Source organism: Nipponia nippon, unplaced genomic scaffold (genome assembly GCF_047370975.1).
Source record: "Nipponia nippon isolate SJK-2023a ecotype South Korea unplaced genomic scaffold, ASM4737097v1 scaffold_11, whole genome shotgun sequence".
NCBI classification, from domain to species: Eukaryota; Metazoa; Chordata; class Aves; order Pelecaniformes; family Threskiornithidae; genus Nipponia; species Nipponia nippon.
Window position 1 is genome coordinate 4,384,862 of NW_028262302.1, and position 22,526 is coordinate 4,407,387.

Consider the following 22,526-nt stretch of genomic DNA (forward strand, 5'->3'; position numbering starts at 1 on the left):
ACAAAACACAGAATAACTATCACTTGGGTGCTGCCCACTTCTGCAAAGAGTTGCAGCTAACTCAGTGGAAGAGTTGAGTTAACTTCACGTGAAGTTTCTTCAAATGAAGAAATTTGCTTAATGTCTTTTTTACTTGATTCAGCCCCTTGGTTTCACCATGATCCATAATCTGATTTCTCCTGCACACCTGCTGTTCTTTCATATTTTCCTGCTTTCTTCTTTAATTCCACTGTTTATGGACTCAGATCTCACATTTAAAGGATTCCTAATTTTTATTATCTTTTTTTTTATATTGATACAGCTTCACGAACATCCCCATACACTTGTTAATGCTTTCAATTTCAGATTCAGATCTGGTTAGCATTTTCACTACTAAAAGTATGACAAAACCAGTAAAATCTGGAATAAAAATGGCAAAATCTGTCCGTGTATTCTGAGAGTCCACTGTATGCGTGGTTTCTATCAGAAAGCTGAAAGTACATCTGTTGATTGCCAGTTTATCAGAACAGATGTGCAAATAATGCTTTTTATGATATATGATACGTGGCATGTCCTAAATCATGAGGGATTTTAAGGATATGTATTAAGTTCTTTCAGCCGTGACTGGAGGCATGAGGATGTGTGGGATGACAGCCTCAAAGGCACCAAAGACATGAGAAGTAAATCACTGATGCTACATTTATACTACAGAAGAACATGACTCCTGGTTTAGTACAAAGAGGAAAACAGGAAGAGGTAACACCAAAAGCTTGAGCTATAAGTGAGTTATAGCACAACGTGCCAAAATGATGTCACTAAAGCACATCCCACGAGGACCACAGGACAGCAAAGCAAGACAGATTTTTTTCTTTTAAATTTGCTCTTGTATTTGTTTTGCTTGTACCCTGTTGTTTCTGAATCTTTAATTTCTATCTTTTTATGTAAATCTTGTTTTAATAGCAAGGTCTCAGTGGTACTTGGAGGGTCAGAGAGGACTATTGAAACTACCAGGTGTATTGCCTCTATATGAATCAACATATCCCATATTATGAAGGCATACAGAAGAATTGCCTGAGCAAACTCCAAGCCCCGAGGAGTACCTACAGCACCTCAGCAGCAGTTAATGCAGATGGAGCCTGCATTACCATCCTCTGGTGTTGGGCAACCACCACAGACAGAGGGCCTCCTTCTGCAAAATGAAAGCTGCAGAAAAGTGTATCTCAAGGTCTTAGGCAAATCCCAGAATGTGATTTAAACAGAAGCCAAAAATACATCCATAACAAGCTCACACATTGGCTAACTGGAACTAGAATCCCAAGTCATAATTGACTGCTTCAAGCATATTCCAGAGAAAAACAGCTGTCCTCTTGTTTGGGGCTTATTCATCTCCCAGGGAAGATTTTCTGCCTACATGACTGAGACCTACATACAGCTCCAGGAGCAGTATATGGAAATTATTGGCATTGGGTGTTACACACATGGCATGAAAAGTTTTCTCCTCCTAATTGTATGCTTCTGCATTCTCGGTTGCTTTTCATGTATGGTAACAGTAACTTATGAATTGATATGGAAACTAATAAGCATAGAAAAGCAAGAATATATTCAAGAAACTAGAAACACAACTATTCTTTTTCCATCTCAATAATCAGCATTAAAAAACCTCATTTGACCAAATTTTCCAGGTCACTTAATCATTTATACTCACATAAGCGCAAATACTCAAAAAAGAAAAGAGACACACATAAAAAGATAAAAAAAGATAAAAGCATAAAGTTACTTAGCTTATTGAAAGAATATGGAACACCTTATTTTATTATTTTTATCAGGTCTCAAAAATCTGTGAAAATTATTTTGGAGGCAATATGGTATTTCCCAATTACATATAAAAGCATTACTTCAGATGATACATATAGTAAGCGAATTTAACTCTAGCCCTCTTCATGTTATAGGATTTTGTTACAACATTAAAAATACATGTCATAAAACAGATTTAACACCTTTAGATGACCTCTAATCAGGAATATGTCATGTTGTTCAAATTCCATCTGTGAAATGCTGTAGATACAGGTAAGTAAATATAAATGCTATTAAAGGCACAAGTTATCTTACTTGGAAAAGTTCTAGCATTTTATTTTTTGACAGCTCCTAATTTGGGTATCTTCCAGTGTCAACAAAACCTGTTCAAGCAGAATCTTACCTTGTTTTCACTACATCAAGGGGATGCATCAGGCAAATTTCTACAAGACCTATAAAATAATAATAAAAAAGGCCTAATAAACATTTGTACAAATAGTAGTTTAATTTTCATTGACTCCAATAGTTTTTGAAGTTTGAAAAGTAAAAACCTAAACGTATCATTGATGATACAGTACTTCTATACTTTGTAAATTAAACATACTCTTCTGTAGTATATTGGAACCGTCAGGGATTTTAGACAGTAAATGGAGCTAGTTGTTCGTTATAGTGGGGAAAGTGACAACTGAAGCTATGTGATCAATTTAATCATAGTTTTTGCTCAGTTTTCTGACTTAAGAACATTGGGAACATTTGACTGGCATCATAAATAAATACATTAAGTCCTGCTGAAAGTAGTGAAGGAAGGGAGTTCAGGTTGGCACTGGCTTCTTTGTCATGTAAGACTAACCCCTAAAGACACTGCTATTATGCAAGACAGTGCTGGGGGCTCAGACGAATTTGATGTTAAAATGACAGCTGATTCCTGGTCTGGCTATCTGAGCTGCAGCCTTACTGGTTCTTCATCCTGTCCTGCTCTGTGCTGATGCTGACGCATAGTCCTGGCTTCTCCCCTTCCTGCTCCACCGCTCATCATGAGCACTTAAATTCACATGCTGGGGACTTTCCATGTCCAAGAATGGCAGGTGTGAATAGCAAGGGAGGAATGCCAAAAAAGAAGAGAACTGGAAGATCCCGAACGCACCTGCCACCACTGGCTTCAAAGCTGGTTCCATTACTTTTTTCCACCTGCCTGACATCTCATGAAAAGTTCAGAAGTTTACCACCCACATTTTGCTGATGCTCCCCAGCATGCACCACCTGGGGAGAACTTTCAGAGCTTCTCTGTATTTGCTTAAATTTTCTAGGCTTGCCTACTCCTCTGTCCATTTCATGTATCACCCTCCTTCCAAACAGCAAACATACAATAAAAAGATGTATTTATCAGGATCACAGTAAAAGTGTATTTTTGAGATCTGACAGTTTGCAGAGATAATAAAAACAACTACACAAATCTCAAAGGATTTTGAAATACTGAGAAAATACGTATCTGTATGTCCAAGATACTAGATTATCATGTTTTTGAACTTTCTGTGCCCTGGTTTATTAAGACTCTTAAGCATCCACGGTTTCTTTTTATCCAGAGTAATAAATCTAATGCTACAATATGCAAAAACAGTTTGTGAAGACTATACTTACTATAATGTTTGAATGCATTTATTTAATCTATTTATTATTATAGCAAAAACAATCACAAACCTTTTGTAATACAGAATTTGTCTTTTGGTGATTCGTGGCTAAACTTCTAAAAATCTTGATTCAGGAAAGCATTCTTATTCAAGTTAAAAAATTTGTAAATTCCTTTCTTTATGCATACCACACAGTCCTACTGAAATTAAGCACATGCTTCTGTTCCACTAGATGCTCTCCTTGTTCAGATATCACTGTCTTAAGATCCAGATCCTGTCCTCTTATTGTAATGGCACAGAATATGGCTGAGCTCAGGTGTCACTAAAGCTAACAGTCTCTAATACCTAAGAAAATTTATTACATGCGAGGCTACTCAACTACTTTCTCTTTCTAGGCAAGGCAAAGAAATTACTCTAATACACAGTGAAAATCTCATTTTGAAATGTTTCACACACAAACTATTGAACTAATGGAATTTGCATTTTGGCCCTATTCTTTGGCAGACTTGATGGAGACAGACTCTTGGTGGGCTTCATGCAGGAACCAGGCTCTGCCTGAGTAGCGTACACTGCAGTGTCAAAAATTTAAGTTCTTTTATTCATTACTGAATATAAATCTAAGGAAGGCTTAAAGTTTCAAATTTCAATTATTTTAGAACTAATAAGTTAGAGTGTTTCAAGTAGAACAGGAAAACTGTGGGGTTTTTTAAGTTAATATAAGAAAGGATTAAATTCCAAAACATTATCTACTTTCTGTTTCAACTTTATCCAAACTTTCTGAGTAATACAGGTACTTAACTAAGTAAGCCTTTTACACTGAACCAAAGCATTAACAGAGGGGGAATTCTCATTATAGTCAAAGGAGAGTTAGCCAATAAAAGCAATAAGAGTTTTTAGCTCAGCCTATAATAAATATCCATATTTTAAAATAACCATTTATTTTCTGCTTGATATACTTTGCATATTGAATACATACATTATTGATAAATGTTATATATTTTTCTTAACGAAGAATAATCTATTTATATAACAACAAAGGACTGGAAAAGTTTTTGTACACAAACACAAGTAATCTTTGGAGTTAGTAACAGAAGGACAGCATAAACTGTAATGCTAAAATTCTCAACTAAATGTATCTGAACAGCAATTTACATGAAAGTTTGCAAAGATGTTGAAATGTTTAAACTGAATTCTTGACATAAAATACTTCCTGAGAGTTCTAATTTAACATATACAATTTTCCTACATTTCTATCATTCCACTCTAATGTATAAAGCTTGCAAAACATAAAACTGGCCAGATAACCCCTTACACTTAGCTTCCTGCCACCATGTTTGAATGACAGTATCACGTTAATATTTATGACCATTTTTTTGTCATATTTTCTTTCCACTCCATGCAACATTGTTTTGTTTTTCAGTTCTGGATAAAAGGAAGACAACACAGGTGATATCAGCCAAAGAATGTTAATATTAGTAGTAAGGAGAGTCATTCAAATTCATGCAATTTATTATTTGTTATATTTTTTCCACAAAGCAAAAGCTGTCATTATTTCTGAACAGGTATATTTATTGCTGTAATTATTGCCCAGGAATGACTACTATTTTACTAAAATAAGGCCAAATCACATGTCACATCAGGGAACACAGGTTATAAGTCTTCTGTCCTGATTCTGTCCCAACACCTATAAACTACTCCAACAGCTGCCAACAGGTGCTTTGCAAGTGGAGCTGCAGTCGAGTGTTTCAATGCTGGCAGGGGGCACAGCCTATGAGTTTTTTCCTTTCCAACAACCCTCCTTTTCCAACTTCTCCTCTCCACTCCCCCCCACTCTGTTTTTGATCTTCTATTCCATCTTTTTTGGCAGATAGAGCCTACAGTAGGGGGCCAAGCATGGAGCCAGGGGTTGTTCACCCTATTCTGTTTTTGCAGCATTAATGTCCATTTTGGGAGAAAACTGTACAGTGCCAGAATTTGGCTCTATTTTCTTGGTCCTCATAGGATAGTTTTTAATTCAGGCATTTTTCCAGCAACTGAATCAGATGAATTCCAAGGTCCTTGGCAAGAGCTCTGTTTTGATAACTTCAGGATTCTATTGGTTATCTGCCTTTCTCAGTCTTTCCTTTGTCTCATCATTTAATTACGCACTAGGTTTTAAATGGTGTAGAGTTACTTGATTTCACCAGACAGAACTCTTCAAAAGATGCTGGGATTATGACACAGCTCTCTGAAGAGCACCAAAGAAGTGCACACTGTGCAAGACACTAATGGAACAGCTACAAACACAAGCTACATTTTTCCATCTACTATAGTAGTCATGCAAATCATTACAACATCCTACTTGATAGCCTGCCCAGAAAGTGTGGTGGCCCACCTAAGTTACAAGCACTCTGAGATGCGCTCGATAAAATAAAATATATTGCTCTTTCATTAGCTAATGCTCATCAGCTTTGTGACAAATTCAATTAGCACTATGAAAATCTAATTTGCTGAACAGATATATCAGGGTGCAATATATTTTAACTTGTCACACTGCAAAGACTACTGTTTACAAACTCTGTTTTCATGATAAAGTAGTTAACACAGATACAGATAGATTGTCCAAAAACATATTCTAATTGTCCCATCGGGTCTCCTTGGTGATATCACATGTGAACTAACCCAGAGTGATTTATGATGGCCTAATTATGTTTAAAACAACTCAGATCCAACTAGCTGAACAAGAGCCCAAAGGAAATACAGGAAAGAACAATTACTAGGTCAGTCCAACATTAAAACATTCCTGGTGAAAACTGAATGCTAACCATAAAACAAGACATAATCAAAATCTGTGTTTTGAAGAAATAACCAGCTGTCATCATTGACATCCTCTGAGCATATACAAGTTGAATATCAACAACCGAGGAGGGAGTCCAGAATTCTATTATGTAAAACATTCTGCTCATTAACTGAGCCCATGGAGGGAAGAAAAGGACAGAAAATACTGACCCCCAAACCGACCCTCCTCAGTAGAGCATTTTCCCTTTTCCAACTAATATCTTCTGGTTTTAAATTGTTTTCCATTATGGATTACATTACATTTCCCTCTACAAGATTCACACTTAAAATTTCAAACTGGCAATCTTCATGTACATCTCTTCAATGCAAACATTTTGGTGACTGGTGGTTATTTTGAATTCCTTTGCTCTTTGTTTCTCTCTTCCATCACAAACACAAATCTTGTATCAATAATCATACAACATGGCCTGAGAATACTATGGCTCTGTTTAAAATGTACTCTAATTATCCATCTGGCAAAAACTGGAAGATTGAGATTTCAGCAGCACAAGATTATAGCTCTCCTCATCTCCCGAAGTGTTTCCATACTCCATCTATTCACTGAATAGGGAGAAAAAAAATGAAACCTAGCTAACAATACTTGCTAAATAGCACAGATAAAAATAGAATCATTGTGGCTTTGGTCCTCTTTAGGAGACAAATTCTTGCCTTCAGCTCTTCTTCGACCCTCAAAACTACGAACCGAAAAGTGTGAAGTGCCTGTGATACACACTGATTTGTCTTTCAAAGAAACGTGAGCAGCTCACCCTCTACATGTTTTCTGCATAATACACCCTGAACACAGATTCCAACACAGATTCAAGACATGTAGACCACGATCCATGTGTTAGTTCAGACAACCCCCTACAGCGCAGAAGTCATTATGCACCCTCCTCCCCTTGTGTTACTCATTTCCCTGGAATAACACAGTCACTGGAGAAACACAACAGAAAGGAGACTGGTCATAGAAAATGTGGCAATAAACACATCAGGCACTGTATATTGTATAGCTGGAACAGTTGGTATTTATTTTGGCTTTTACATAGATATAGTTACAATGTAAGAAATGATCATAAATATTTTATATGTACTATGCATTTCCTCCTGAGAATATATGTCTGACAGAAAGAATCTTGTGTTGATCTTTGTATCCTAATAAAAACAATGACAAATTCCTATTAAATCTGCTTGTCTGTTGGCTAAAACGCTTTATTTGACAAGATGAAGCATGGAACCTCTTCCTGATTGCAACAGCATTACTTGAAGAATAATCAATACCTGGAAAAAAGTATCCCTGCAGTCAATTCTACACAGGCTAATTTCTAGTAGCCTGCTGTACCACTCCATCTTCACAGACACATAAAGCTTCTACCTGTTCTGTAAGGGTACATCACCCTCAGAAAAGTCCACAAAAGGCTAGGTTCACTGTGATATGTGTGGCAGCCAAGGCCCGCTCTTTTCCTAGGAAGGCAGTCACATATTGTGCCCATCTCAGTTGTAGTATGTGTCAAGTAGGCTCCTCGGAAAACTATACAGCAGTATGCATGGACTATGCTGGAAAAGATCTACATATTAGCCTTCACTGAAGAAAGTGACACTTACTTTAACTCTTGCCCAGGATTCTATTTAGCAATGTGGTATGGGATTAACTAATGGTACCCTGGAGCTCCTCACAAACATTAATTAACCTTTTAGGTAATGAGCCAAATCAGTGCTTTCCTTAGAAAATCTGGAGAAATGGAAAGTTACTCCAAAAAGTACTCCATAATGGCAATGCTGCATTCATGAGTCATTCTTCCTTAGAGACCTTGTCTACACTGAGAAAATATACTAGAAAACATGTTAATTAAACAAGATGTTGAATATGATTTTTCCCTTGGTGTGGACAAGGATGTCTGTGTTTAAAAATGTGTTAGCTGATCTCAATTAATCCCAGGAGGAGCTCTTGGTTTAGCATCGTTACCTAATGCATTTTAGAAGAAGGCATGCCTACAGGAGGAGCTGGGTCATGCTCAACATCTTGTTAGGTGACAGTGTTCCCTAATAGATGCAACCTGTCAGTCTAGCGTTGCTATCTGGAAACTGAGGAACAGCAGGGTTGGGAACAGTGATTATCTGGCTTTTGAAAAACCCCAGGACTTAAACAGCAGATGGAAATTTCTGATGTTTGGCCTGTAGCATTTGTGCTGAAAGTGGTCAGTGTTCTTGGAGCTCTCTCCATGAAAGCAATTCAGCCTGTGTTGAATTCATAAAGGCTCCTTGATTGTATAGCTGTCGTGTTTAACCCCAGCCAGCAACTAAGCACCACGCAGCCGCTCGCTCACTCCCCGCCAGTGGGATGGGGGAGAGAATCAGAAGGGTAAAAGTGAGAAAACTCGTGGGTTGAGATAAGAACAGTTTAATAATTGAAGTAAAATAAATTAGAACAGTTAAATAGGCAAAGCAAAAACCGTGCACGCAAACAAAGCAAAGCAAGGAATTCATTCATTACTTCCCATCGGCAGGCAGGTGTTCAGCCATCTCCAGGAAGGCAGGGCACCATCACGCGTAACGGTTACTTGGGAAGACAAACGCCATCACGCCCAATGTCCCCCCTTCCTTCTTCTTCCCCCAGCTTACATACTGAGCATGACGTCACATGGTATGGAATAGCCCTTGGGCCAGTCTGGGTCAGCATCCCACCCCCCCGCCCCCGGCTGTGCCCCCTCCCAGCTTCTTGTGCACCCAGAGCATGGGAAGCTGAAAAGTCCTTGACCAGTGTGAGCGCCACTTAGCACCTATTTAGCAACAGCTTAGCACTACTTAGCAAGAACCAAAGCATCAGTGTATCATCGACATTGTTCTCATCCTAAACCCAAAAGACAGCCCCATACCGGCTCTAACTCTATCCCAGCTGAAACCAGGACAATAGCAAACTAGCATTTTAATCTTCAAGGTTTCAAGTAAAGGTTACTCAAGTGCTGGAGAATCACATCCTAGATGTGTGGAAGACAGGAGCTGGAAAAGAGTGTTTCGGGCAGCATGTCATCTAGACTGGCTGTCGCTCAGCTGTAAATGCCCTTCAGCTTCCCAAGTCCCAGTCCACAGACCTAGAAATGTGCTCATGCTCAATATTCACATCAGACAGTTCAAACTGCTCATCTTTGGTGCTGACAATGCTTCTCTAGTATCTGCATGATTTCACTGCTCCCTGCCCAGCTAAAGAAAGCATTATTATTACCAGACAATAAATTGTTCAGTTCTATTGCAAATATAAGAGAAAAGTAATTGCATTCTATGATTTTTGCTGAGCTTGAAAATTGGGTTGCAGTAGTTAAGTGAATAAAGACAGAAAATGGTATGGATCTTCTTAAATAGTCATGCCATGAATACAAGCTACTCAAACATAAGTTGTGATTATTCCTGGGCCCACGTGCATAAACTTTATATGCATTTATAGCCTTCGGAAGGGCAAATTTCACCTTGTGAAAATACAGGCATATACAAGTACTGAGAGGTTACTGTAGTAATAAATCAACATTTGCAATGCAGCATTTGTTAGTAAGGAACATATTGTGAAGGTCTTAGTATTTGTCTTGATGCCCCAGGTACTCTGTTTGAAAAAAATGAAAAAATAAAGGTTGTTAAAAAACCTAAGATTATTCTTATATTTTATTTCCCTTTTTGACTTATTTTATTGGATCTTTAAATTGAAGATAAATGGTCCTATCAAGCTATTGTATTTCCATTTCACAGTAGTTCTACCATAGTATGGGCTATTTTTTTTCAGTCTAACAGACAGCCAAGCTGATACATGTAGATTCAATGTGAGTGGAACAGATGTAAGTATGCTAGACAAAACCCTGGGTCCTCAATCCACAACATGTACCTATCTTATATGGAGCAAAATTCTGTAATAATTTACCAATGTATTTCTTGCCTCTGGGTAAAAAATATATAGCTTTAATGTTCAAAGTATGTACACAAACTACTCTAAATTTAACACAAATTTATTCATTGTTTGCTTTTCACAATGTTTTTGGCACAATCAGCCAAATCAGCATATTATGCTCATGCTGCCAGCAATAACCATATCTTTATACTTACTGTTGCCTAGAATACAGCTCAGTGAATCTTTTAATGTGCTTCAATTAAACTGCTCAATGCTGATTTATATTCTCGGAGTATTGCTTGCTGAGTGAAAACAAAGACCATCTTCCCATTTAATTTGAATTTTTTATTTGCTGCTTATTTTAAAAAGAAAAAATTAAGTCCTTGGTTCACCGACCTACCAACTTGATTAACCTCATGTCTATGACTTGACTGCAGAAATACTTACATATCTGCCATTAGACAAATCTATGACAATTTGGAGGATGAAGTTAGTTTTAAATTATGTATAGTTAAATACATCTATAGTAAGACTATGAAGAAATGTCAAATCACCCAGAAAAAATCAGTGGCTAGTCACAGAGGATCTTCTACTACATCTACATCTCTTTGGAAGACAGGTTCTTCCAGACTCTAATAGGATACAGCACTTTCATAGGCAAGCAATTCCAACTGCACTACTCGCATAGAGCCTTTTTGCGGTAAAATGCCATGTAGAAATGTTCTTTGTATGGTAAAACCTATGAAAATTGCATTTATGGCATAGTCAAAAAGGCAGTCGACATGGCCATTTTAAAATTCCAGACTTTTCATACTGTTACCTGATTTTAAAATATCATAGCTGTTCCAGTGGGCCTGAAATACCATGGAGAGTTTGATTATTCAGTCAAACAATGCAACATTTAGGTACCGACACAAAAGATAATGGAGCAAAACACAGTACACACCATAAAAAAAAAGCAAATATTTTCTCTAAGTTCTTAAATATTATTGAGGCAATACGGCATGTATCTCCATAATTTACCATTTAGAATGTTACAGGAATTTGCTTCATCTTAATTTCTGTTTCAATTATAATAATGATAAAAAAATTAAGATATCAAACAATTCTCAAAAAATATACTGAGTTGGACTCACAAATATTTTTGGGCAAAGTCACTTTTTCCAAAATGACTAGCAATAAAGAGTTGTTTATATAGCTAACTGATTTTTTTTTTCTTTATTTAGTCTTTCTACATCCTTTACTGATGTTGTATTGACATTAAAGTTTGGACTTATAAAATAAACACTTGCAATTTACAAACTTAAGTATCTGAGTCTCTAGACACAAGTGAAAGGCTATATATTGTGTAAATTCTCCATAAATTCTTCAGCAAGTATTACGTGCTATTATGTCACTCACATATGACATATTCTTTCCATCATGTGTGTCTGAAAAGGAAGTTTTTTAAAACTTGACTGAAGGGACCACTGAGGTCAGCACTGGGCTAAACGATGTTTGTGCCACTACAGCTTTAGATATTTCAATGCATATTGAATCAATATTCCTGCAATGAAAATGTGTAACCTATATTTTCTTTGCCGTTATAGTAAAATGCTTCTCAATAAACTTGTTTTCATAAGAAGTTTGCCCATTCATATGTCCCAGAGCTGTTGTAATCTTCATTGCTAATGCTGATCTAAGAGCATGGACATTATTCTATTTCTTGACACATTTAAAGTTCTCTAATGAATAAAGCAAACAGCTTATGGCTGCTTGGACTGTCACTCGATTGCCCCGGAGGGTTTTAATGTCTTTAAAATAGGCCTCCTAGTTTGTATTTAACTACCTTGTCCACAGAGGTCTGAGGGGTAGAGCAGATCAAAGATGTGCTGGAAACATAAAAAGCAGCTGTCCTTCATTTACTTTTAATTAGCTACATCTGACCAGATTCTTTATGGCCTCTTTGTCACACATTCAACAGTCTATAAGCCTTCTGACCTGTCCTTAAGGACTGTACTGTTACAAGAGTTGCAACAAAATGCAAATTTAAAATATTAAATACAGGACTTCAAAAAAATCTTTGGTCTCGCTATGGAAATACTACCTGAGGCAATATTATTTTGGATTTATCTGCAAAAACTACAAATTGCTCAATATTTGGAGAGTCAAAATGGAATGGTTCCTGAGCCTAGATTTAGTTAATTATGGTTCTTTGTGTACTACTCAACATTGCAAAGAGTAAATATCACATAACAAGGAATCCTAAAGAAAACTGAAAGGCAGGCAAGCAAGCACCTCTTTGGCTAGCACAGTGTGCTGCACTTCCAGGAGCTGTGGCACTCGTTATAAAGTCACATACCTGCCCTCCCTAGTACCCTTTTTTTACATAGATCCCATTACTGAGAGACCTCTCTACCTAGCACAGAAAGCACACCAGTTCCAGTAGGATTTTGACTAAGGAGAAAGTTCTGTCATTGCTGCAGTTCTTGTATGTTACAGTGGCCCAGTAGTCAGGGCTGCACTAAATGCTTGTATCATCAAACTATGGAAGAAAAAAGCTGTTTAACAGTAGCTAGAGTGTATGCTAAATGACTCCAGTTATCGGTACTTGATCGCACAGGGCATTATATAAAACCACTGAGATGGATGGAGAGCACCTCTTCAAATTCTCTGGATTTTGGGTTAGGGCCTTTCATAAAGGATTAGCTAACAACAGAAAAAACTATATACAAAGTAGAAAATTTTTGAAAACTGATTCTGTAGTCTAAACTATCCCTTGATCTCTTTCTGTTTATGTAATAGCAATTTATAACCTCCATATTCTTTTCCCAAATGTCACCCTTTTAGACTTCCCTAAGAAAGTAATTAATCACATCTCCAAACAAGTTAGCATGCCTTCAAAGACAGTAGTGGTGAGGTAGATAAACAGTCAAGTAGCCTGCCTCAATATATGTACAGTAGCTAGCAAGCAGGTGCGACTAGAAGCCAAACTTTATTCTTCAAGAAAAGTCTATACTATGAGCAGTATGCAGAAGTAACTTTCTCCCAAACACGCTTACTTTTGTCACATACTTTGTAAAGTTAAGAATAATTGAATAGTTATTAACAAGACATGGATTTTTTCCATCTTTTGTACCATCAATATAAACACATATCGAAGTATCTAGACGTATGAATAATGAAATGACAGTACCAGTTCCAGCTCAGGTGAAGAAAGCAAATAGAAATGGGCATATTAATGCTGAATGTGTAATATAGATAATGGTAATTTTCTATGAATTACTCCATGTTACACTGAAAATACAACATCTTTGACTGGGACACTCCTGAGGCCCCAAAATTTCAGGCTAGAACTCTGTACAGAAAGTATTAAAAAGGTCAAAGAAAAGCTTGCCCAAAGACAAGCCTAACAGCAGGAATGAAAATGTTCCAAAAAGATTACCATTACGAAGCACTTATATAATGTAGAGTAAAACCTTATTTTTCTTCTGAATCAATGAACATAAACCCTTCTGCTGGGTAAAAATATACTAAATAGTTAAATAAAAAACACATAAAAATTTTGTCAAAAATATACACACAGGACATGGAACAACTAGTGTTTGAGACCCTTAGAGCAGCCTGCTTTGGAACAGCTGCTGAACTCAACAATGCAATGAAAAAATAGAAGTGCAAAAACGTACTGTGAAGTCTCTTACTGTGGGGTGAACCATTCCGTCACAAAGTGACCAGCTATCCTAGGGTGAGCCTCTCCCTCATTTTCCTCACTAAATTTCAACGGCTTGTATGAGCAGAAACATTTCAGAAATACCAAAGAATAATAATTCATGTTTGCATCTTTTGTTCATGATCTATCAGTAATATTTTATACACAATATACCCAAGAATAAAGTGTATATGCTGTAAAACACTAGTTATGATTATGAACTTATGTTTCAAATCAGTGATGTTACCCCACATGTAGCATATTGAAATAAATGAAACTTCTCAAAAATAATAGCTAATTTGCCATCAGGGGAAAGCTCAGTATTGGATGGCCATTGCCTGGAGAGTGAGACAACCAACCACAAATAAAAGCAAAAATTTCAGAATTACCTTATAATGAGATGTAGGTTTGAATAATTACCGTACCTTAGCATATCAAATTGTGTCCATTTGAGTTTTGCAATATGGCTTTCTAGCACTGTCTTTGCTAATCTGCATATGAATGACTTTCTGAAAGAGTTGTGGTTCCCATCAAGACAGCTGGAACAGTTTTTTTCCAAGTTCTCCACTAGTTGCTGCAATGTAAACTGAACAATCCCTGATTTTTCCATTGGCTGTGAAACAACTCCATGGCTGATAAAGCTTTATAAAATTTTTATGAAAACCTAAACTATCTTTAGTTTCCTGCCTAGTGAAAACATATTTATAATACAATCCAAAAGTATAGGTAAACTACTGTTGCACAAATGTCATAAGTCAATTCCAGATGGCTACTGAAAAATTTTCCTAAAATAGGCTCTTTTTACTGTTTAACAATGAATACTACTTAAAAGCGTATTTAAGACAATGTTTTTTCCCATTTCAATTGCTATAATTTAGACTTAAATTACATTTTCTTCATTCCTCATAATCTTTAATATTGAAGATTAAATTTAATGGGATTTTTCCACTTTACTGGGAAAAACAGTGACAAAAATATCAAGTATAACTGTACCAAAATCAGTTACACAACAGAAAACCTTCATCTTTTACACAGCTAAAATTAGCTATTTTACAAATGTGGCTCCTTGTAGTAAATATTTCACTTAATTAAAAAAACCCAAACGTTAAGGCTGTAGAAGTTCAGATTTTCATCCAGTGTTTGAATATTCCCGAAATTTTCAAATACAGTGTTCGTTGTTTTTTTTGCCTCTACCAGTAGTTATAACAATACAGGATGACAAAAGATTACATTACCATTAAAATTAAGTTGATTTAGTGCCATTTTAAGATTTGGGGTTTTGTTAAAAATGTTGTACTTATCATTTGCAGGCAGTGCTTATCAATTTCATAGTACTTTACACAGGTAACTAGAAATTGAATAATTTCGCAGTACAAAAAAAAAATCATCTTTGATTTGTTACTGTCCAAAATTGCCACTGAAGCTCCATTTTTTCGACAATGGAGACTGGATCAAATTCCAAACGATGTCTCAAGAAGAATACATTCAACCTTTGTATATCAAAGCAAAGTAGTACGGTGGTAGGCATAGTTCTGCAAAGAGATCTAAAACTGTATGCATCTTTCTTTTTCTTCTCCAATGTCCCACCAATTAACGACACTTACTATAGGATTACAATACCAATATTAATCCAAGTTACAAGATGAGGCCTAAAACAAGTGCTTTGTATAGAAAGGTATTCAGGACCTGATTCTCTGCTTATTAAAATGGAAGCAGCTTCCTAGCATTTCAGACAAGTCTGCTAATGTATACCAGTGAGGAACCATACTCTTGGTGCCAAGGCTACTAAAACACAATGACTGATTACAAGTATCTGTGGATAGAATAAAAAAAGAGATAAAATATTTTCTTGAATGTGACCTGTATACACAATGCTGTCAAATATTCTAGGGTCTTCTACTACATGCATTTTTTGTTGAATTCTATGTTCTGGCAACAGGTGATGACAGCACCACTATTTTGTGTTATTTTAGCAGTCACTGGTCTTCCCAGTATTTTTCACCACTCCCATTTGCTGGCAGTATATCATGGCAAAGTTTCAAGAGAAATCTACTATGAAGCTGTGTGTTAACTGGGAAATGTCAACATGCAAAGCCGTGTCTAGAATTAACCTGTCTTTAATATTTTCAGGCACCCACACCCTCTCTTCTTTCCAAAACTTAATTACATCAGCAGCTTGCCAGCATTAAAAAAAAACAAAACAAAAAAAAACACCAAAGAAGAAAAAGATGGGGAAAAGGTGTAGCTGTATTTAACACAAAGACAGAGCAATAATCCTCCAACAGAGGCACAGAGGCTGGTAATGCTGAACTTGCCAAGAGACAAATGTCTTAAAAACATAAATACCACCAGCTGAGAAGGAATAATTTTCCACTGAAAGTATGAGGACTTACCACCACCAACTGTATTGATAGATATTTTCAACTTCTTCCTTTGAGAAAATATCTCATTTTTATTGGTCAGGTAGCAAATGTCCTTGTTCTGGTATGCTGAAAGTAATTGTGAATTCCTAAGGATCCTTTCTCACAGAAGATGCATTTCCTCCACTAAGTTTTATAAAACGAGATTTTTTTTCAGAACAAAATGAATCCACAAAACAAGTGAGGATTCTATAATCCCCTTGTTTATTTCTTTAATACAGGCTCTAATCACTGACAAGTAGTCAGTTACATGTCAAGTAAAAAAGGATAACTGTAAGTCTCAATATAGCTACAGTGTTTTTAGAGGGACTTCGCTACCTGTAGAGAATGCCTCTGCCATGGCATAGTGGGCCACACTACTGTTGATGCTAATAGGGAAGCTCTACATTCCTTAGTCATGTTCTTTCTTTCCCTGCAAAAATATGTGTATCAGATCCAGGTCATGTAATGCAATCAGCATCTGAAAAGTATTCTACGGATCCAAGTATTTGGCATCTAAACAGTGGATACCCTGCAGTGCAAAGTCAACCCTTCATTGTCCAAATCTCTCTTCTCTCCACATCACCTTGAGCTAGACAATGCAATCCATCCTCTTCACATAATCATTAAAAAACACCAGGAAAATTAGAATGCCCGTATACTGGTAAGTTCAAATATTGTCCTCTTCTCAAGCTGTGAAAGTTAGGAACAGGTAGACCTGCAAAATCCACTCCATAAGGATCAGAACCAGCTTGCGTGTTTGCAGGAGGCAAATGATAACATATGCTTCTTCTACACTATGACATCGAAGAAGCAAAAATTGTCTGCAAAGTTCCTAAAGGCACAGCATTTGCATTTTATATTATTAGTAGAGGACTGTGGCTAAAAGACTCAACTAATCCATTTAATTCCTTTTTGCTACCTTGTTATGTCTATATTTGCAATTAATTAAGCACAACAGAAATGGGTGACAAGATTAAAGCAATTACTGCTGAGGCCTCAAAACACCTACATTACATACAGTCTTAAAACCAGATTTTGTCTTATCTTTTGGTTTGGTTTGGGCCCCTTTTCCTTGTTAGAGTTTGGAGAGTGCTTGGTGAACTGACAGCAGAGCAGCCAGTTTCATTCCTTTCAAAGGAATCTAGTTCATCTTCACCATACTGCACTGTGGACTGAACCACACTTCTCCTCCAAAGTAAAAAGCCAATGTAGACACAGCTTGGTATAACCTTCATATTGACACAAGCTTCCTGTTGTCCACTAGAGCTAGACAGATTACCTGGTTAATTATCTGTACAGCTTTTCAAGAATTCTGTGTAACCCAAGGATATGAGAAACAGGGAAAACAAGATAGAACAGAAAGAGAACTTAAGAAGACTGAGTAAATAAAATATCACAAGACACATCAGAAGTCTGTGAAGACATACTTTGTGTATCTTTAAAGATTATAATTAAACTATAAAGTTAGTTGAAGGAAGATTTATCTGCAGATCAGATAGATGGAGGGCATCAATATGGGAATGTGAGATCCATAAAGGGAACTCAAGAAACTTTAAGAACTATATCAAAAATGCATTTTTTGGTGTTATTTGCTTTCTAGGATCTAAGTACTGATCTTTTTCTGAAGCTCAAAGATAAGACTGAAAGCACCTGTGTGCATGTTAGGGTGATGACTAATATAACTATTCTCCAAGATAGTTTACAATAAATACACAGAATATGAGTATAGTGTAAAAGAAATACGAAACTTTCAGGGCAAAATGCTAGACTAGAAGAGCAGAATGAAGTAAGTTTATTCTCTGCACTCTTCTCCCCACAAAAATCTTTTAAGTAGGCTATCAGTGGAGTTTATGAAGATTTTCAGCCAAAAATTCTAGTGAAAAAATTCAATATTTAAAAAAATTTTGAAAATTTATAGGGTCAGCTAATTTTTCATGTTTGAGAAAAGGCAAAAATATATGAAGTATTTGACACATTACATTTCAGTACTTTAAAAATGAAATATTTTAGAAATCCCTTCACTGTGAACATTTTAAATGACATGAAATTTTTTTTTCTATAGTTTTGGTTCACTGAAAATGTAGGGAAAAATACATTTATTTATTTTCCCAAACTGCCAGTGAACATTCCTGCTCAGCTCTAGAGCTAATTCTTTGATCAGTTTTCATGTGATATGAAAGAACAAGAAGAGGCAATCTGGCTTTTGAGCTACTGTGCAGCTCATCTACCGGTGTTACAACACATCACCGGCAGTAGGACAGCACTGTGGATTCAGGATGAGCTGCTGTGTGATATAAATGTCTGACCAGAGCCTAGATGAATTCCATAATGCAGTGGAGTTTCGCTGTGTCAAGAATCCACTGTTATCTTTCATTTCTGAAATTTTCTCAGAGTTCCTTGTTTTCACACTTCTCCACACCTTCTGGTACTCAATGAAATAAAGCTTTAGCAGTACACAGATTTGGAAGTCCAAAGACTGGCCACCCTTTACATGGAATGGGGGAAGGAAAAGCTAATTTATCTCAGTAAGAGGTTGTAATAGGAGGAAGGCATGGGAAAGCTCTGAGACTGGAAGAAAGAAAATGCAATTCAGTAATGTCAGGTAGTGCTTGTATATGAAGTTACACAGAAGGTCTTACACAGAAACCAATGGTCCAGATTTTGTCAAAAGCCACATATAAAGCTGAATATAGTGAACTGGGGCAAACACCAAGACATAGGCTGAAAAGATTCTCCCAGAGTCCACTTCATATTCACGGAAAAAAGGAGCTTTCTGCTGATGAAGATAGTGTCAGAGCAGCAGCCTTAGAAATCATCTGAACTCAAACCGACATTTGTTCATTGCCTGTCCTTCACCACAGATGTGAACCTGCAACACTGAAAATTTAGTCTGGAACACAGACCGTTCTTATTGCAACTACTGATGACAAATATTAACAGCATAACTTTTAAGGTGCTATGCTCTTTTCTTGAACACGTGCTTTTTTGTTATGGATGAAATCATAGTGTAATTTAGTTTGGAAGAGACCTCCAGAGGTTATTTAGTCTGACATTAGAAAACCCTGGTCCACTTCAACCAGCTTGGTGCTATCCACGAACTTGCTGAGAATGGCCTCCATCCCATCATCCAGTTTGCTAATGAAGACAATAAACACTACCTGTATTGATGCCTGAGCAACAGCACTGGTTACTGGCTGCCAGCTGGACTTTGCATCACTGATCACAACTCGTCAAGCCCAGTGGTCCAGCCGATTTTCCACCTACCTTATTGACCACTTATCTGCCTCATATCTCACTAATATGGTGACAATGAGCCTATAGGACACTGTTAAATGCCTTACTAAAGTCGAGGTATACAACATCCACTGCCCTCCCCTTGTCTACAGAGCAAAGCATCTCATCATAGGATGATTAATTAATGTATGATTAATTAATGTAAAAATTGTGAGAGCAAAGACTTAGACAAGGGTTATGTAAATTACTTTGAGAACAGCCACAACCCTGTTATTAGTGGGAATAGTCTTACTCGCTTAAACAAAATCAAGCCTTTAATATGTGTTTGCTACTGTTCTTATTTTATACATGATTTTGGTTCTAAAAGTTAGATATTATTTAAAGTACTCTTTAAAATCAACTGAAGTGTCATTTAGTGAAATGTAATTAATGTAATTTTGGGATACATTAGGCTCTATTTTACTTTTATCAGCCTTAGTGTCATAACTCACTGTAAAAAAAATGCTTTTAACAGCCTCACTAAAACAGAGCAAATCTTACATTTTAATTAGGGCAAACACATAATTTCAAGCTATGAGTCCCTTTTGGTTTTAGTTCCCAAATTCCTCTTTTGAATGTATGCAATCTACATTCAGCATTCTTCAGCCTCCATTTTTATCTGTTTCTGGCATGACAGATCCAGGTAAACAGAAACATCAAGCTACAAAATGCATGAAAATCCTGTGAGACTTGAAAAAACTGGAAATGTTAGTTGGAAACCTTGGCATTAGCTGCCAGAGAGAACACTCAGTTTCAAATATCTAATTGTTTTGATATTCCTTATATTCCACACTTGGAACTTAATGCTGCAGATACGGTAAGTAACAACATATTTAATTTGTAGGTTGCATGTTCCCATCTTGAATAGCCTATCAGTATAAAATTAGTCTGTTCATTCAGAGTTAATTCTGAGAATTCATTCTTGCAGAAAACATAAAAGTCCTTTAGAAGAAGACCACCTCCAGGAGCCCTGCACTCTGGAACCATTCCAGTAGGAAAGTCTGTGAGAAAGCAGTCCTGCACTACTGAGTTGCAGGAGAGCATTGAAACTTGATACTTAGACTGGAGAGGATATCATCTGTGTAGCTAATTACCACCATTTTTATGGTATATGCATAGGTACATGAATAAACACTGTGTATATGTTGCAGGGTCATTAATTTATAAATGGTTAGATTGCAACTTTTATTTGGTTTCCTACCATGAGACCCAATGAAGAAAACTTCACTGTTTTCCTCAATAATAATGGCTAGCGCCTCAGCACCTGACTATTTATAATCGTTGTACAAGCCTGTACTGGAAAGCACCCCATTTCTGACTAAAAATGTAGGGAAAAAAATAGAGGTTTTTGTGAAATGGAAAATTGTTCTGAGGAAAGTGACACAGCTTTCTGAACTGTTACAGCTTGTCTTAAACAGCAGCATTAATCCACTTAATTTGGTATTAAAATATTCTTTTTTAGAAAAACAAACAAGCTTCTGCTGTCACTTTAAAAATAATATAAATTTTGAAGGAGTAAAGAAGTTTAACGTTTTAGGAGCAGCAACCTTTCTTCTAACTTAAGTACTGTGTGTTTGTCAATGTTCAACATTCTCAAGTGCTATCACAACTACATAGATTTTTTTTTTTTTTTCTTCTCTTGCAAACTAAACCATCAGGACATTTTCTCATGAAATAGTTTCTGAATACTGATTTGCCATGGACATCATCATGTTTCAGAATCAAAGCCCAGCTGATAAGGTTTGCATCTCTGTAGATCAATGTTGAATCTGTGCTATATAACAGACGTGTGCAGAGAACATAAACATTAATCGAAACAGTACCCCTGAGTGAACATCAGATGAAGTCACACCAGCAGATATCCAAGGAATCTGGCAATGCATACCTTATACAATGGCAACAAAAAGGGTAAATATTAAGTAATGACAGTTTAACCCATGATGACTGCAGAATTCAGATGGCTACAGCTATACTCAAACTTTGCACATATGGCACCATCACTGCATTATAACTGCTTATTCTTTTCCCTTTCTTTACATCTTAATTTATCACTGCCATCCACCTGCTGTATCTTGCCATTTTTGTGAACAATAAATCAGACTGTATGTGTACATGCACAGCCTAGCAGTAGGAACCATAATAACTCACAGAAGCCTTGATTTACTAATGCTGTTACTTCTGAGTAAACAGCATTTTCCAATTTTACACCTTATGCTGTACGGTTTTCTTTTAACTTAAATCATATTTGTTTTCAGTTGAAGGCACTTTTTTTTTCTCAAGCACATTAGAAAATACATTTCGTATTCTCCACAAGCACAAATAAATATTTAAGACATGCATATTCTTGTTGTTCCCTGAAGATCTCGTTCCTAAACTCATGCGACACTGTCATTTATTAGCTTGCTCTGGGCTGTTACATTTCTACACATTTTACTTACACTGGCGCTCAGCCAGCATGGACTGTTCAACTCTAGAAAGCTCACGTTTTTGTATTTTTTGAAACTAGCATGACAACCATTCTGAAGAGTAGCTCTCTCACCTGGTATGTTAAAATGCAAAACCATGAACATTGATGTTGTTCTCTCTCTATTTAGTGCTGAAAATGAAACTATTTTTTCAGGTGCAACAAGAGCCATTTGAAATCTCCCTAATGTGTAGACGTTCTGTAGCCATATTTTTAATGGAACAGATCCATTAAACTTATCTAGAAATGTAAAAAATAAATGCATGAAGAACAAGCTTTTTAAATCAAGCCCTGCATATATCGCTGGACAAAAACTGTAGCTCTGACAAATACTGGGTAGCACTCATCTCTCTCTTAGCTTAAGAAGAAACTGAGTACTAACACAGTAAGAGAGGCCCTTTGTGCAGGCAGAACCACAAGTTTTCCTCCAACATATGAATGGATCAAAATCGACTCTGATGCAAACTGGGAGAATCCTGAACAAGGAACAGCTTCATGTATCTGTAAAACCAGCAAAACATACATTGTTTACTTAGTTTTCACGCATTTATGTAAGAACTATTAACTTCAATATATATTGCCTGACTAAATTATTAGGCTGCATGTGGAA

The 22,526-nt window shown here is 36.5% G+C and overlaps 1 protein-coding gene across 2 annotated transcripts in view; it reads right to left on the reverse strand.

Moving 5' to 3' along the window:
* Nucleotides 1-22,526, reverse strand: part of SLC25A21 (solute carrier family 25 member 21) — a 260,447-nt gene that overhangs the window by 111,128 nt on the left and 126,793 nt on the right. For both annotated transcript variants that reach the window (XM_087747230.1, XM_087747229.1), the window contains one exon: nucleotides 2,177-2,225. In XM_087747230.1, coding sequence (XP_087603356.1) covers nucleotides 2,177-2,225 — 49 coding nt within the window. The remainder of the gene's footprint in view (nucleotides 1-2,176; nucleotides 2,226-22,526) is intronic.